Source organism: Notamacropus eugenii, chromosome 3 (genome assembly GCF_028372415.1).
Source record: "Notamacropus eugenii isolate mMacEug1 chromosome 3, mMacEug1.pri_v2, whole genome shotgun sequence".
NCBI classification, from domain to species: domain Eukaryota; kingdom Metazoa; phylum Chordata; class Mammalia; order Diprotodontia; family Macropodidae; genus Notamacropus; species Notamacropus eugenii.
In genome coordinates this window covers 379,793,593-379,808,911 of record NC_092874.1, presented here as the reverse complement: position 1 = coordinate 379,808,911, position 15,319 = coordinate 379,793,593, and the positions used below count along the sequence as shown (strand labels likewise).

The following is a 15,319-nucleotide window of genomic DNA, read 5'->3' as shown; positions in this document are numbered from 1 at the left end:
CACGTAAGAGCCCGCGAGCCTGCCCGCCCCCGCGATCGGCGCCTGATAGGTCCGCATCCGGCTCCTGAGCCACGCCTTCCTCCCCTCCGGCGTCCGATTGGCCACCGATGGTCCGGGGTCGGAGGTCGCGCTCCCGGCATCCCGCGGGGGGCGGGGCGGGCTGAGGCCAGAAGAGCGGCGGGGAGGCGGGCGGGCTGGCGCGCCGGCCTCCGGCCGAGGAGGAGTCCGCGGAGAGAGAGAGCGAGCACGGGCCGGTCCGGGCCGGGGTCCCGGGCTGTAGTGGAGGAGGAGGAGGAGGAGGAGGAAGAAGAGGACGATCCGGGTCCCGGGAGGGCCCGCGCCGGCCGCTACGATGCAGGAGCTCATCGCGAGCGTGGACCACATCAAGTTCGACCTGGAGATCGCGGTGGAGCAGCAGCTTGGGGCGCAGCCGCTGCCCTTCCCCGGCATGGACAGTGAGTGAGGCCGCCGGGCCGAGCCCTCCCCTCCGGCGGCTTCTCCTCGTGGGGAGTCCATGTCCCCATTCGACCGATGGGGCAATCGAGGCTCCGATGAAAACGGGTGGGATTCTCCCAGGGTCGCACAGCCAGGAAGTGCCTCCGAGCCGGGACTTGAACCCGGGTCTTCCGACCGCACACCTAGTGTCCTGATCTCGTAGAGCGTCTAGGAATGACCCCTGGGGCGTCCCCGTCCTCCGCGTAGACGCAGCCCAGCCGGCCGGCCCAGGCAGGCCCCTGCAGGTGGCCCTGGGCTCAGCCTACCCCCCCACTTCCTGTCCCTCTTCCTTTCCCCTCCCCCTCGAGCCCCCACTCTCCTTTCCCCTTCTTCCCCCTCCTCCACCGCCCCCTCGTCCCGATCGCGAGGCCCGGGAGTCCTTGGGCGGACTTGCCTCGGGGCAGCAAAGAGCGGAGCTCCCCTGCGGAGGTGCGCGCAGGGTTTGAAAGGTTGGCGCTTCGGAGAGAGGGCTTGCCCAGGTTGTGATTGGCCCTCGGGGCGGGACGAGCCGCCGGGAGGCTGTGTTTGTGTTCACGGGAAGCGTTAGCGTGAGTGTTGGCATCCCCATCCTACGGCCAGGAAATGGACGTGACTGCCAGCGGCAGGGCACGGCGTGCCAAGCGGCCTGCCTGGGGTGGAGGTGTCTGTTAGCAGGTGTTTCTGTGTTTAATGAAGGCTGTCCCGAATGCGGCGAAGGGAAGTCCTGCACTTCACCAGGAGCCTTCACAACCAATCTTAGTTCTAAGTGTCTTTGCCCCGTTGATGATTTCCTGTTCATCTCGGACGTAGTTACTTTGTATTTATTTGCATGCTGTCTGGCATCCTTTTGTCTCTTTGTATCCCCGGTGCGTGGCACTGCATAGCACGTAGTAAGCGGCTTGATGAAGGGTTAGTGATTGAATGATTCAGTTAAAAAAAATCGTCCCTATGGTCAGATCATGTCGGAGGTATTTTGTTCAGTTATGGCTGTCACATTTTAGGAAGGAGATAAACAAGTTGGAATTATTGGACCAGAAGAGGATGACCAGTGAGGACGGGGAAGAAACTCTAGTTGAAGGAACTGGGGTGTTTACTGTGGGGTAGAAAAGACTCTGAGCACAGATAGCTGGCTTCTGAGTATTTGAGGTCTTTCCATTTGGAAGAAAGATTCAGGATGAGGCACAGTGAGTTTGCAGGAGCTGCAGTGGCAGATTCAGCCTTTATAATGAAAAGCTTTGCGATAATTAATTAGAGGTGGCAAAAAGGGGAGTGGATTGAGCCAGGCCAGGAAGGAGGGAGTGACCTTTGACACCCCTTCCAACTCTGAAACACACCAAGTTTATGGTACTTTGAATTGGCGTTGTAGCTTTTGGGTTGGACTGCCCAATTGATGGAAGAGTTCTGGGCTGGGGAGCTTTTCCTGTTGCTGTATACAGCAAAGCAGAGAATTGAGGAACAGTGGGAAGTACTAAGTAGTGCATCTCCTGCTCAAGCAGGAAGATCTGTACTGTCTAACTCTTCTTCCCCAAACAAAACAGATGAACAAAAGAAGCTTCTTTACTCTTTCTCACCGCAAGAATAGTTCGTATAGCCATCCTTAACCCAGATAGAGTGATTCCTGCTCCAGAATCTTAACAGGACTCGTGATTTGTGCTGCTTACCAGCTGCCTGATGTTGTTGCTGTCTTTATAGCTGTCTGGAACAAATCTCTTCCTATCTAGACTATGAAATTCTTTAGGATAGGGACCAGGTCATACGTCCCCCCATCCTCACACACTGTGTACAGTAAAGGACCCTCTGAACCATAAAAGGCTTCCTAAGTGTGTATTGCTTGTTCAGGAGCATCACTTAACACTTGGCTAAGATACATCACACTCCATACACCTAGATGATTTCTCAATTCCCAAGGGCAGAGCACTTTATCTTTTCTGTGAACCCTGTGAATTCTTCAGATGCCGTGCACCTAGGTCTAGGGTGGTGGGTGAGAAACTTTGTGAGGCTTAGAATACTAGTCATAATCTCAGATATAACCTTCAGTCTTTATGGAAGGTGGCAGCTTTAATCTTTAACTTTTGAATGTTAAATTTCTGGATCCCTTTTTTGTTGATAGTTAAAAAAGACCTCAAAGCAAACTGTCTGAACATCTAAGTCCTTCCTTTGAAAAGCTTCAGAATGTCTTTGGAATTGAAGTTCATTTCAAAAGGCCTTTGAAGTTTTGAAAGAGGAGCAGTTGAGGTTGTTAGGGAGACAGTGAACACAGGTTGCAGAGAGATAGATTTGAGCTCAGTATAAAGAAAAACTTCTTGATATTCAGAGCACTTCACTAATGAAAGGGACTGCACCTGGGCCGTCTTCGAAGGAAATGAGGGCTTTAGTTAGGCAGAGAAGTGAGAAGGCTGTGTGCATTTTTCACATGGGCAACCTCCTATAGAAAGTTAGAGGCATAGGCCATGGAATGTCCCACACAGGGACCAGCTGTAGCAGGCCAAGCTGAGTAGAATAGAGAGTGTGCAGAAGGGAGTAAAATGAAGTGTCTACACACATTTATCCAGTACCTGCTACGTCCTATTATCTGGGGATAGAGAGACAGAAGTAAACGTGCCATTCCCCCACCTCCCAGCATGTACATTTATACAAAGTACATGCAAAGTAAATCAAAAGTTTTTTTTTTCTTTTGAAAGCACTAAGTTCTGACGGGATCAAGAAAGGCATTGTGTAGAAGGTGGCATAAGCTGAGATTTGAAGGGAATGAGGGATTCTAAGAGGCAGAGGTGAGAGCAGAGTGTTTGAGGCTCAGGAGACAGTAGGCAGAGGTGTAAAGGTGCACCATGTGGTTCTTGGAGAAATAGCAAGAAAGCCAGTTTGGCTCGATTATAGAATACAGCATATAATAAGTCTGGAAAGGTAGGTTGGAGTTGGGTTGTGAAAGGGTGCCAGATGGAAGAGTTTGTATTTAATTCTAGAGGTTATAGGGAGTCCTGGAATTTATGAGAGTGCTGATGGTTGGACTTGTGTTTTAGGAATATCACTTGGACAGCTTTGTGGAAGTTCGGCTGGAAAAGGGAGAGACAGGGCAGAGAGACCAGTTGGGAGGCTATTGAAATAGTCTTAGCAGACATGCTGAGGGTCTGAACATGGCTGGTCTCCATGTAGTCAAGAGTGGGGGGGTGGATGTGAGAGATGTTGTGGAGGTAGAATTGACAATACTTTGCTGAGAGGTGTGTGGTAGTGAGGGTTCAGGGGTCATCCAGAGCTTGAGAACCTGGGTTGAGAAGGGTGGTAGTGTCCTCAGCAGTAATAGGGAAAGTATGGAAAAAGATGAGTTTGGGAGGGAAAGATTGTGAGTTCTCTTTGGATATGGTGAGTTTGAGAAGTCCTCTGCACATCTCTTTTGAAATATTTAGGAAAGAATTGGTAATGCAGGACTGGAGCTGAGAACAGGGAGTAAGGCTGGATATGTAAGTCCCAGGATTCATTTTCAAAGAGATGATAGTTAAACCTATGGGAATTGATGGATCACATTCCAGTCAGAGGATGGGATATGGATAGTGATCCAGCAAAGGAGACTGAGGTTGTGGTCAGATAGGGGAAAAAATGAAGAGAACACAGTCATTAAAACCTAAAGAGGAGATGTTATCCAGGAGAGAGTGGTCAACAGTGACAGATGCTGCAAACAGAGATGGAGAGGCCTCAGGATTGAGGAAAAGCCATCAGATTTTGTAAGGAAGGGATCATTGATAGCTTTGGAGAGAGCATTTTTTTTTTCAGCAATGAGTGCAGGAGTCAATTTGCAAAGCATAGGGAAATGAGAGGAAGGAAATGGAGGGAATGATACTAGACAGCTTTGTCTAGGAGTTTGGCTGTGTTTAGGGAGGGGGTATATAGGATAATAACTTGAGGGAATGATAAAATCAATTTAGAGTTTTTTAATAATGGAGACTTGAGTAGGTGTGTGGGCAGCAAGGATGGATAGGGAGAGTTTGGAGATCAGAGAGAGGGGGAATGATTGTGGGGGCAGTATACTAGAGGAGACAGGGAGGGATGGGGACTGAGGATGAATGTAGAGGGTTCAGAGTTGCAAGGAGAAAGATGACCTGTCCAGTAGATTACTGGAATCTATATTCCAGGAGGAATGATGAGAAAGTGAGAAGTGGTTTTAAAGGGTTTTGGATGTAGAGAGGAAAAAAGAAGGAAGTTATGAGAAATGGCCTTTGACATATTGTCAGATAAACATTATTTCGTATTTCTTCTCTTCCCAGAGTCGGGGGCTGCTGTGTGTGAATTTTTTTTGAAAGCTGCCTGTGGGAAAGGTAAGAAGGACTCTTGAAGTCCTGGGCCATTTATTTCCCTGTCCCCAGGTTTCCACTTGCTAGTCTAAACTCTGAGGTAGGCATGGGAAAGTGTTATTCCCCTTTTACAGTGGCAAAAAATAAGCTGCAATCTCTTGTACATACTCTTTTTTTGCCACCTGCATTCTGGTTCACTGAATGAATGGGTACATTGAGGATTAGATCCAGTTCTGATCGTTAAGCATACTGCTCTTCAGAATTAACCTTTGCTCTTCTCTAAGAGGCAGGCTGCTAACCCTAAAATATGGTATGTAACTATAGACAACCTAACTGAACTAGACAGGTTCTTTAACCTGAAGTAGCTGAAACTTTGGCTCCATCTTTAGGAAGTGAATCCTGATGGATATTCTTTCATGTCATAAGGAGGGAGTTGTATGTTTTCCAATACAACCTGCTTGTTACTCATTAGGGAAATCTTGTTCCTAACCCACTTACATAGTAGCATCTTGTGTCTTTCCAAGTGCTTTCACTTGTCATCTCATTTGATCCTCGTGACAGTCCTGTGAGGTAGGTAGGGCGAATGTCATTCCCCTTTTACTAATGACAAAAAAAAGTTCCAAAAGTTAAGGGACTTGCCCAAGTGACTTAGCAACGGGACTAGACCCTCCTGCTCTTCCGACTCCACTGCGCTCTCTTTCCTGCACACCAAAATCCTTTGAGGAATAGTTAAAAGGAGTTGGGTGTGTAAAGCCTAGGGTGTTGGCTGGACCTGGAGGAGGATGCAGTGCACCCCACCCACTAATGTGATCTTGTTTTGGCAGGGGGTATGTGCCCGTTTCGTCACATTAGTGGCGAGAAGACTGTTGTGTGCAAACACTGGCTTCGAGGACTGTGCAAGAAGGGAGACCAGTGCGAATTCCTGCATGAGTATGATATGACCAAGATGCCTGAGTGTTACTTCTACTCCAAATTCGGTAAAGGGTGTGGCCAGGCCAGGCACAGGAGCTCAAGGCCACTCAGCCTCCCATTCTGTGTCTCTTTGAAACCTCATCCCTCAAATCAGCATGGGCTTCAGTAGCCTTTTGAGCAACTGTTGGTGGGAGAACTGAGTCAGAAAGGTTAATGCCTCACCCAGAGTCACAGTGAATTGGTGAGAGTACCAAAGCTGGGACTGCACTTAGTCCTAAACTGCTTTGTGTCTCTAGCTTTATAGTAGAAACTTAGCTAGTGCCTTACTGACCTGGGTCACCACTTTGTGGGTTATCTTTCCTATTAATCCTAGTGTCTGCCACTTCCATTTAATCTCATTTTTCTGAAGCAGCAATTAATTGGTATCAGTCAGCTCTTTGACTGTCTACTTCCACCTGAGACTCAGTTCCTGGTGTCTCAGCACCTGGAAGGACTTGGGTGAACTCTAAAGATTACTTGCCCTGTGAACTTAGATTACTTGAACGGTGGTCAGGAACATGAGGGCTTGTGGTCACTGAATAGGAGAGCCTTCCTAGTACTTGTTTTTGAGAGAATGCTGAAATGAAACTGGCACCATGTGGTCTCTGTTCCAGAGGTACATCATAGTTCACTATACTTGCCATAGCCCATAAAGATAGCTGCCTAGTGCCAGTGGGAATGCACAGCATTCTGGGCTGCCATTGGGGATTTGGTAGAGGAATATTTTACAAATATATGCATGTGTGGTTCTATTGCACTGTCTCTTTCCAGAAGTGGGTTTCCCAAGTACAGTTTCTATTGTTGGTAGCCTGAAAGGCCAGGGCAGATGGAATCTCCTTAGAATGGAGAGAGCTTCATAAAGGTCTGTCTTTCTTCTTTTTCCTCTCCCATTGGTGGCCCAGCTCTGGGTCTGAAGAGATGTGATGTGGCATCTAAATGCCAGCTCAGCCATATGGAGGCCTTATGAAATTTTAAAATACCTATCATCAGAGGAGGCAGTATGCTTTAAATGTGAATAATCTATGTATCCCAATGCCTGAAGAGAACCCCCCAAAAATTGTAGAGGTTCTTGATGATAATTTTTTCAGAGGCACTGCAGTCCTCATTTTACATAGGGGTAGGCTCAGATGTCTTCTTTCACAGTGGTGAAAAAATACAGAGTGGTAGCAGAAGGAAACTAGATCCAGGAATTCTAAGTTCTTGCCTCCTATTTGAGCACTGACCACATGGGCGAAGTTCCCTTCTAGCAAGGGAACATGGGTTGCAACTTAAGAAAGGCAGTGAAGCAGCAGCAGATGGCCAGGAGCCTCTTCCTCCCTCCTACAGTCAGTGTAGGCCCCCAGGGGAACTTGGCCCTGAGGCAAAGCATGAACTGGGTGTTCTTGTTTGTGGAAACAAGAGTGGATCTCCTGGCTGAGAGACAGAACGTGGTTCATGCTCTTTTGCAAGCCATCCTTGGTTATTCTGGGGGGCTCTTCACTTCTTTGCCACTTGTGTTTTTTTCCCCTGTCGTCTCACCCTGTGATTTTGAGTTGTCTGACATGCCTGTGTTTGGACTTCTGCTCAGGGGAGTGCAGTAACAAAGAATGCCCCTTTCTGCACATCGACCCGGAATCCAAGATCAAAGATTGCCCTTGGTATGACCGAGGCTTCTGCAAACATGGTAAGTCCATGGAGACATGAGTTTACTGTGGAAAAAGATAAAGGTAGCATCCTTTGCCCTACTATACCCTGTGCTGGTTGGTGGCATTAACCTGGTCTAAGAGCAGGGAAGGAGTTTTCAGGGTCAGTAGCACCACGTGCACAACTGGGGTAAAAGTGACAGACTAAAACCTTGGGCCTATGGTCAGACCTCAGAGCAAGAGTCATTCATTTACACCCCACAGCAATGCAACAGGTTCAGCAGGTGGTATTGATCATTTTGGGCATCCTTCCCTAACCCCCACTCTGATCAGTTTGGGCATACATAGCTTGTGATTTGTCTTCTGCTTCACCCATTTGGAATTCATCCTTGGCAGATGCGTCTGATGGTCACATAGGTTTACAACCTCTGGATTCTTTCTCACCCTCTCTTTCCAGGCAGTTAATTGGTATTACCAGTCTTGCTAATTCTGACTCCTTTCTTTCCACTTTCATGGCCAGCACCCTGGTTCAGACCCTCCTAATGTTTGTAATACCCCCTGTTGGTCTCCCTGCTTTCAGCTTCTTCCCTCTCTGATCTGTCCTCCACATAGCTGTCCAAATTATCTTTCTAAAGCAGAAGTCTGACCATGTCCCTTTCTTGTTTAAGAATTGTGGTTGACTCTCTGTTGCCTCTAGGATAAAATAGAAACTCCTTCACTAGGCATTTAAAGCCCATTACAAGTTAGCGCCAGCCTATTTTTACAGATTTATTTTCCAAATTTTGCTCCATGAATTTTACCTTCCAGCTGAACTGGCCCTACTTGCTGTTTGCTAACCTTGGCATTCCCCTTTTGCTTTCAATGCTTTGGCACAGGATGCCTTCCCCCAGGGTATGTTCCTCCTTCCTACCACCTCTCATTCATTAACTTTCTTAAAAGCTTCCTCTGGTGCCACTTCCTATAGGCAGCCTTTCCTGAACTTTCTGGTCTCTCCCTCCTCAAATTATATTTGTTTAAATGTAGCCACCTGATCCAGAGCTTCTTATTTTTTTGTTTATCCTGGATTCCTTTTGGAAAAAAAATTTTTAGGTGCATAAAATAAAATACATAATATTACAGAGAAAACCCCTGAAACACAGAGAAGTTAAGAACCTCTGCCCTAGGAGAATAGAAACTGATTGAGGATAAAGACTGATTTCCATTTACTCTTAAGCCTAGAATAGTATCTTAGAACAGAAGCATCACAAATGCTAATTGAACTGAAGTGAATAAGACCAATGGCCAGGCACTGATTTGGGGGCTGGACAAGATATGAAAGAAGAAAGGCTCATATTGCTCCTGTCCATAAAATGAGCACAGATAACATGGAGCCCATACTGGCTGCTTAGCAGTAACTCCTTCCTCCTCTTGCATAGACGTTATACACTAAGATATTGTTCTCCTTGGATGTTTCATTGGCTTCTCTTTCTTTTCGAGGTTAGCCTGTGTTGAAAACTGAGGTGGGGGAGGGGAAGGAGAGATGTTCAGTGAGCCTTGTTCAGGGTCTTCCTAGGACTGGCCCTCTTCTTGGGAGCATCCCAGGTTTCACTTTGAGGAATATAGGGCTCTATCCTATTTGATTTTTCAGGTCCTCTCTGCAGGCACAGGCATACGAGGAGAGTCATTTGTGTGAATTACCTTGTTGGATTCTGTCCAGAAGGACCTTCCTGCAAATTCATGCAGTGAGTATTTGCTCATCTTCATCTCCTCCCTCCCCTACATGTCTTGACCCAATAATCAAAGGCCAGTTTAGACTGAAATTTGTTTATGTGTCTGAATGAAAACTCATGGTTCATGGAGAGAGAATTCCAGAATCTTGGCCAAATCACTGGAGCTCAGAGTGGATCCCATTCAACTTACTGAGAGTTCCCCTGCAGAATTCCTGACAAGTGGTCATTGAACAGCTGCCCAAAGACTGCCTGGGAGTTCACTTGATACGGTCTAAGAAGCAGTGGAACCTCTTGTATCTCCCAGGAGAGTTTGTGCAGTGTGCTGCGCCAGATGTTAGAAAGCTCGAGAAGATCAGATACCTTTGGTTCAGGTGCTTCTGCCATTTACAGTGGTCTGTCTTGGGGGATTTGAAGGACTTTCATGCCCTTCATTTTGCCCAGTCCCTTTATGGCAGTACAGCATTAGAATTTCTTTTAAAAATATTTACAGGTGGAATGTTTGGGAGAGGATCCACCTCACACTCAGGTGGCTAGCTAGCTCCCTGATTGGTAGGATTTCAGGAGCACAGGAACCACTTGGTTCTAGGTAGTAGCCTTGCCACCCATGGCTGTGTGTGGAAATTTGACCTTTTTAGCTTTTGCCTTTGGAGTACGGCTTTGGTGCCCTGTTAAATTGTAAATGTCCTTGAGAACAGTAACACTTAGCTGTTATCTTTCTCTTAGCTTAGCTGAGTTTATCAAGTCCTTTTCATTAAAAACTTCTTTGTATTGATACCTTTCATTTTTACATCACCTTTATTTCTGAATGGATACCTTCCCTCTCTGCTGTCCTCCCAAGGGGAAAGAAACAGCTCAGCAATACCAGCCAGTACATCAGCGTCTGACAGTATCTTTTCCACACCTATAGTTCCCTACCTCTGCAGAGAAGGGGGAACATACATATGAAACCTGTTTCTGACCACGTGCTAGGAGTAGCTTATGGAATATGGGCTCCTACCAGGGACTGGGACTGTAAGAGAGGAGGCTCATGATCCTGGAAAAAAATGTTTTTACCTACTTCACATTTCTGAATAGTTATTTTGGGGCTAGATTAACTGAAGGTTGGTGAAATCTTGCAGGATCCTATGGGTTCCGTGGGCACAGTGGTAAAAGACAAAGGACTGAGCCTTTGGAGTGCCAGGTGCCTCTCCCTTGTTCCCTGCCTCTGCCTCCCACTCCCCTTTTCCAGTTTCCCTCTTCACCTAATGAAGGTGGTAATACTGACACCCTGTGGTTGTTGAGGGGGCCCTATGAGCCCTCTGCTTTTTGGGTGTCAAGAAAAGAATTTATAGGGTGCTGACCATAATGATAACTGACATTTATAAAGTGCTTTGCACACGTCTCATTTGGTCCTTCTGATAACTCTTTCATGGTACATTCCCACTTGTCTTGTGGGATTTAAGCCCAGGTTTCTGCTGATTTTGAGTGCTCATTACACTATACCATGCTGCTAAAAATTATTTGTGAGGTTTTGTGTTAGGCTTTGGGGAAGACACAAAAAAGAAGACACTTGTAGGTAGAGAATGAAGACCCACACATAGATGAAGGTGGAGGGTCTGAGGATAGGGATATCTCTGGCTAAAGTTGTCTGAGGAGGTTGAGCTTGCTTGAAGTAGATTTTGAAAAAATGGTAGGATGGGCAGAGAAGGGGCTTCTTCATGTGGCCTCTCTTAATGTACTTGAGCATCTTGGCCACCAAGCCCAGCCTGGGAGGTAGACGGGATTACTCCATTGATGGGATTGGCCAATGATGCAAGTATTAGGATTGAATTGTTTACTTTTCTCTGTGTCTCTGTATTTGTGCCTGCTAACCAGCCCTCGATTTGAATTGCCCATGGGGACCACAGAACAGCCACCCCTGCCTCAGCAGACGCAGCCTCAGGCAAAGGTACTGTACCCCTCGCCCCCTACTCTCTGGTAGCAGCATCCTCTCCTCAAAGTCAGCTTCCAATGAAATTTAGAAACTGCTTCATGGGAACATGAAGGAAAGGTGTTATCCTTGCTCTTGGGGCACTTTAGGTTGAGAGGAAGAGGGTGTGAGTTAGAGGAAAAGTCTTCAGTTTTCCACCAACCAGTTTCTAGAGCCTGAGGCACCTGGATTACCTTCTGGAGCTGAAATGGTGTGGTATTGGGATTGTTTTTATGTCAGCAGTCTCAATAAGGGCTAAATGTTACTCTCATGGCTGGGCTTTTGTGTTCAGGCCTGGAAACTTGTATTCCTGCCTGAAAACAGAAATAACTGAAGTGCTGGGGTTTGTGAGCAGGGAAGAACTTGGCACCCATGTGAATAGAGCAGAGCTAGGGTAAGGTCAGGAAATACAAATAAATGATTTTCTCTTTGAATTTTCCCCTCAACTAGTCTGAGCATGGGAGAGAAGCTAGAAGGAAGAATGCAACTGATAAGATTTGTTCGACCTTCTCATGGGGTGTGTGTGTGTGTGTGAATGCATGTGACCTGAGAGGGTAATAGGGCACTGGGTTTGATATTGGAACTGAGGAAAGTTGTAAAACAGCCTTCTGTGGAGATCTCAGCAGGATGGCTTAGGGCATAGAGCTCCACAGGTTGATCAGCATGTTTGATTCTGAAATCTTAATTTGGTTATTCTCCAGTTTGGATCCTGTGCCAATGTGCCCTCTCTTTACAGCTTTTAGGGGATCTGAGAATAGGGTTAGTTGGCTCCTTCCAACTCTGTCCATGATCCATGCCATTAGGACTCCCTCACCTTCCCGTAGCAATCATTAGATTTGGAAATCAGTTTTTCCTCAGTGGGAAAAAATTGGAGATCCTTGACTTGGGGCTCGTTATTCCAGTGGGTAAATAGCTTGGTCGACCTTGGAGTGCCTTTCTGATGCTAGAATTCCATGTGTAAGATGCAGAGAGCCAACCTAAGAACTTACTGTCAGAGATCCATGCCTTTTCAGTCTTCTCCCCCTAGCATCCCCTCTTACCCTTCAAGTGACCTCTTGGAGATACTGAAGTTTCATGTAGAGCCCTGGTCAAAAACACTGTCAGTCTGTCAATATAGAATTATAAAATGTCAGAGCTTGAGGGACTTTCTATCATCTAGTCCAGTCCCTTTCATTTGTAGGTTAAAAAACAACCCAGAGGTGGTTATGAGTAACCTGTCTGAGGTTGCACAGTAATTTAGTGGTAACCTCCCCACCCTGTCTCTCCATCCCCCCAGTCTAGTTTTTTTTCCCCATTACATGGCATGGCCTAATAACCATGTCCTATGTTAAGTCTCGATTTAAAAGTGGAACTCCAGAAATGACTGAAGATCCTAGTTAGTCCTGGAGACCTCCTGTCTTGGCTTTTTGTGTGTGTGTGGTAATTTTATTTTGTGTGTGTGTATGGTTGAGAAATTAATTTCACCAGTTTTTGTTTTCCCTTTTTTTCTTTTGCTTGCTCCACTGAGCCTGACAGCAGAGAAAGTCCTTCTCCCTGCTGGCTTCAGCCTTGGGGAAGTCCCATCCTTTTTATCCCTTTCCTCCCTCCCTTTGAAAAGTACATGTGCACGAGTTTTCCTCAGTAAAACCGTGTTGTGTAACTCTTTCCAGCAAAATAACAATCCACCATTACAAAGGTCGTCCTCCTTGATCCAGTTAACGAGTCAGAACTCTTCTCCCAATCAGCAGAGAACCCCGCAGGTCATTGGGGTCATGCAGTCTCAAAACAACAACGTGGGCAACAGGGGACCCCGGCCGTTGGAGCAGGTCACGTGTTACAAGGTAAGGAAGGCTGGGTATTGGGTTGGGGGCAGAGGTTCAGTGACTTGAGCATGCTTGGGAAATGTAGTTTCTTTTGCACTGGTTTATCAGGAGGCATGGGGACAGAATTAACGTGACTGTCAGCTTTATAAACTTAAAACGTTCAAATGTGAAAGGGTTATTGATGACCCCTAAACTACTAGGCTATAGTTAATATGTTCTGATTCGCAGAATCATGTCAGAATTATAGAGGACCTCAGAGCTCATCTTTGGCCCCTTCCTTGTATAGGCTGGGAAGCTGAGGCTCATACAGGGGAAGGAAGTGAATTGCTTAAGGTCATATCAGCTAGGTAATAACAAAATTGGGACTCAAATTCGAGTCCCCTCTATCTACTAGGCTGTGCAAAGAAATGTTTGTCTTTGCTGAGTTTTAGTATCATTTATTAGGGGCCTACTTGGTAGTGTTGTGCCTGGCTCTGAGGGAATATACCAAGTTTGGCTAAGACATCCCTGCCCTCATGGAGCTCACTTTAGTTGGGGGTTGGGGGTGGGGGGGAGGGTGTGACACATGTGAATAATGCAGAATAATATCAAAGTGGTACAAGTTAAGTGCCCTATGAAGTCTGAAGTTGGAAAGGGTCATTACCACTGTGGTGGGAAGGGGGTGTGCAGAATCAGAAGAGTTGGCCTGGGTTGGGCTTTAAAAGACTGGAAAGAATTTAGTAAATGGAGAAGAGGTATAGTGAATAAACACAGAATAGAAAGCCATTAAAGTACAAAGCCTTTTTGAGGGTGGGGAGTCTAGCTTGGCTGGAATATACCATGTTTGAGGGGAAGTAGTACCAGTGAGTGTAGTGCCAAATCTGGAGTGCCAGCCTCATAAGGTAAGAAGATCAATGACATGACCAGATCTGGTGCATTAAAAAAGAAGTCTGGTAGTAGTGTGAAGGGGGACAGAAGGGAAAATGAAGCCCTTAGTAATGCAACAATTACTGAGCCTGTGAATATTGACTCAACAAGGCTCATCTGTCCAAGCACCTAACTCCTTTCATCTGTTTTCCATCCCTTTCACAGCAAAAAGTCACTGATTGCGAGAAGGGACCCAGGTCAGGGATTTTAAACAGTATAATGAGATAGTTATTCAGTGTTCAGCCAAGGTCCAACAAGAGCCAAGTGTCTTCTGGAAGGTAAAAGAGTTTGGAGGAAGGGGGATAAACTCTTCCCATTTTACCTCAGAGACAGGACAGAGTATGACCACAGTCATGGCTTTCCCTCTTTCAGCTAGCCAGAAGAGTGAGGAGGAAAGTTAACTTTCCCAGTGTATGAAGAGAAGGACTTGTTCTTGGGTCACCATCAGCTCAACATGTGTCAAGTCTTTTTTTTTCAGTCTCTGGTGGCTACTCCCATTTTGTAGTCTCTTCCCCATCTTATCCAGCCAAGACCTTTTTGATTTGGTCTCCTGGGCCTCAGGTAAGTGATTGGCCCATCCTGCAGAAGGTAATAGAGGTAGGAACAGATCCCACAGGCTCTTGGTTTTGTCTACCATGATACTTGGTCTCCTCAAATATTTTCCATGATGTTTGGGAGTTTTCCTTCCACCATTCTATCCCTTCCAAACTTCCTTTCTTATTGACAAAAGTCTAAAAATATTTAAATGATCCTGTTTCATATTTGTGGATGTGTCAGAATTTGAAAATATTCTTTCTTCCCACTGTTTCCAGTGTGGAGAGAAAGGACACTATGCCAACAGATGCACCAAAGGACACTTGGCTTTTCTCAGTGGACAATGATGTGCGTACGCCAAAGACAGTTCAAAGAGCAGTTGCCTGAAGAGTCGTTTTTCTCCCCCATAGCTATTGTGCTGGGGAGAGCTCATCCCACCACCATCCTTTGGATCTGTTGAATGCCAATGTTGACAAAACTAGGGTTTAGAGGCTGGCTGAAGGGTTTTTTTTTTTCTAAAAAATTTTTTGAGGGTTAGGGGTTGCTAGTTTCCCTATCATTTTGTTTTCTTTTTAAAAAGGAATATACTATTTGGTGCCTCTGAGGGTGATGCCCTCAGCTGGTGTCACATGCCTGTCATTGAACCCAACAAGCCCATTTGTTCAAGGCTTGGTTGTTAGTGATGTATGTGAAAGACAAGTGGCCTTCTGTGGTCTCTGACCTGAGTGACCTGAGTAGGGTTGGGTCTCTTAATGTCACTCAAAACCTGGCTTTCTGCTGAATTCAGATGATACAGTAGTCAGCCCTTATAGGAAACTTGATTTTTGCCTCATGCTGGTCCAAGCAGCAAGAAGTAAACAGTAATTCAAAGGAAGGATGCAGAGTTTGGACTGGGGTGTATCTCTGCTTGGGGTGTCAGTTTAGTTTGACAACACTAAGTACAACTTCACAGGAGATTTAAGTTAGAGCCACAGGTTATCTGTTTTAATTGATGACCCAGTTGGCATGTTCTATCTCACCTGTCTATGTTATATTTAATGTTGTATTATGCCTCCTCATTGCTTAGATGCTGTTGGAATGTGAGGGA

The 15,319-nt window shown here is 46.2% G+C and overlaps 1 protein-coding gene across 6 annotated transcripts; it reads left to right on the top strand.

Moving 5' to 3' along the window:
• The first annotated feature begins 152 nt into the window (after positions 1-152).
• CPSF4 (cleavage and polyadenylation specific factor 4) lies at positions 153-15,090 on the top strand. Of its 6 annotated transcripts, none has more exons than XM_072597629.1 (8): positions 153-455; positions 4,734-4,784; positions 5,585-5,737; positions 7,279-7,374; positions 8,961-9,054; positions 10,897-10,969; positions 12,715-12,810; positions 14,511-15,090. In XM_072597629.1, exons 1-8 carry the CDS (start codon positions 353-355, stop codon positions 14,577-14,579), a joined length of 735 nt encoding a protein of 244 aa, XP_072453730.1. In that variant the 5' UTR covers positions 153-352; the 3' UTR covers positions 14,580-15,090. The 6 variants fall into 6 exon arrangements, with proteins under 6 accessions (XP_072453730.1, XP_072453729.1, XP_072453731.1 ...); XM_072597628.1 differs by having other exon boundaries at positions 163-455; positions 12,640-12,810; XM_072597630.1 differs by having other exon boundaries at positions 169-455; positions 12,718-12,810.
• The last annotated feature ends 229 nt before the right edge of the window (positions 15,091-15,319 follow it).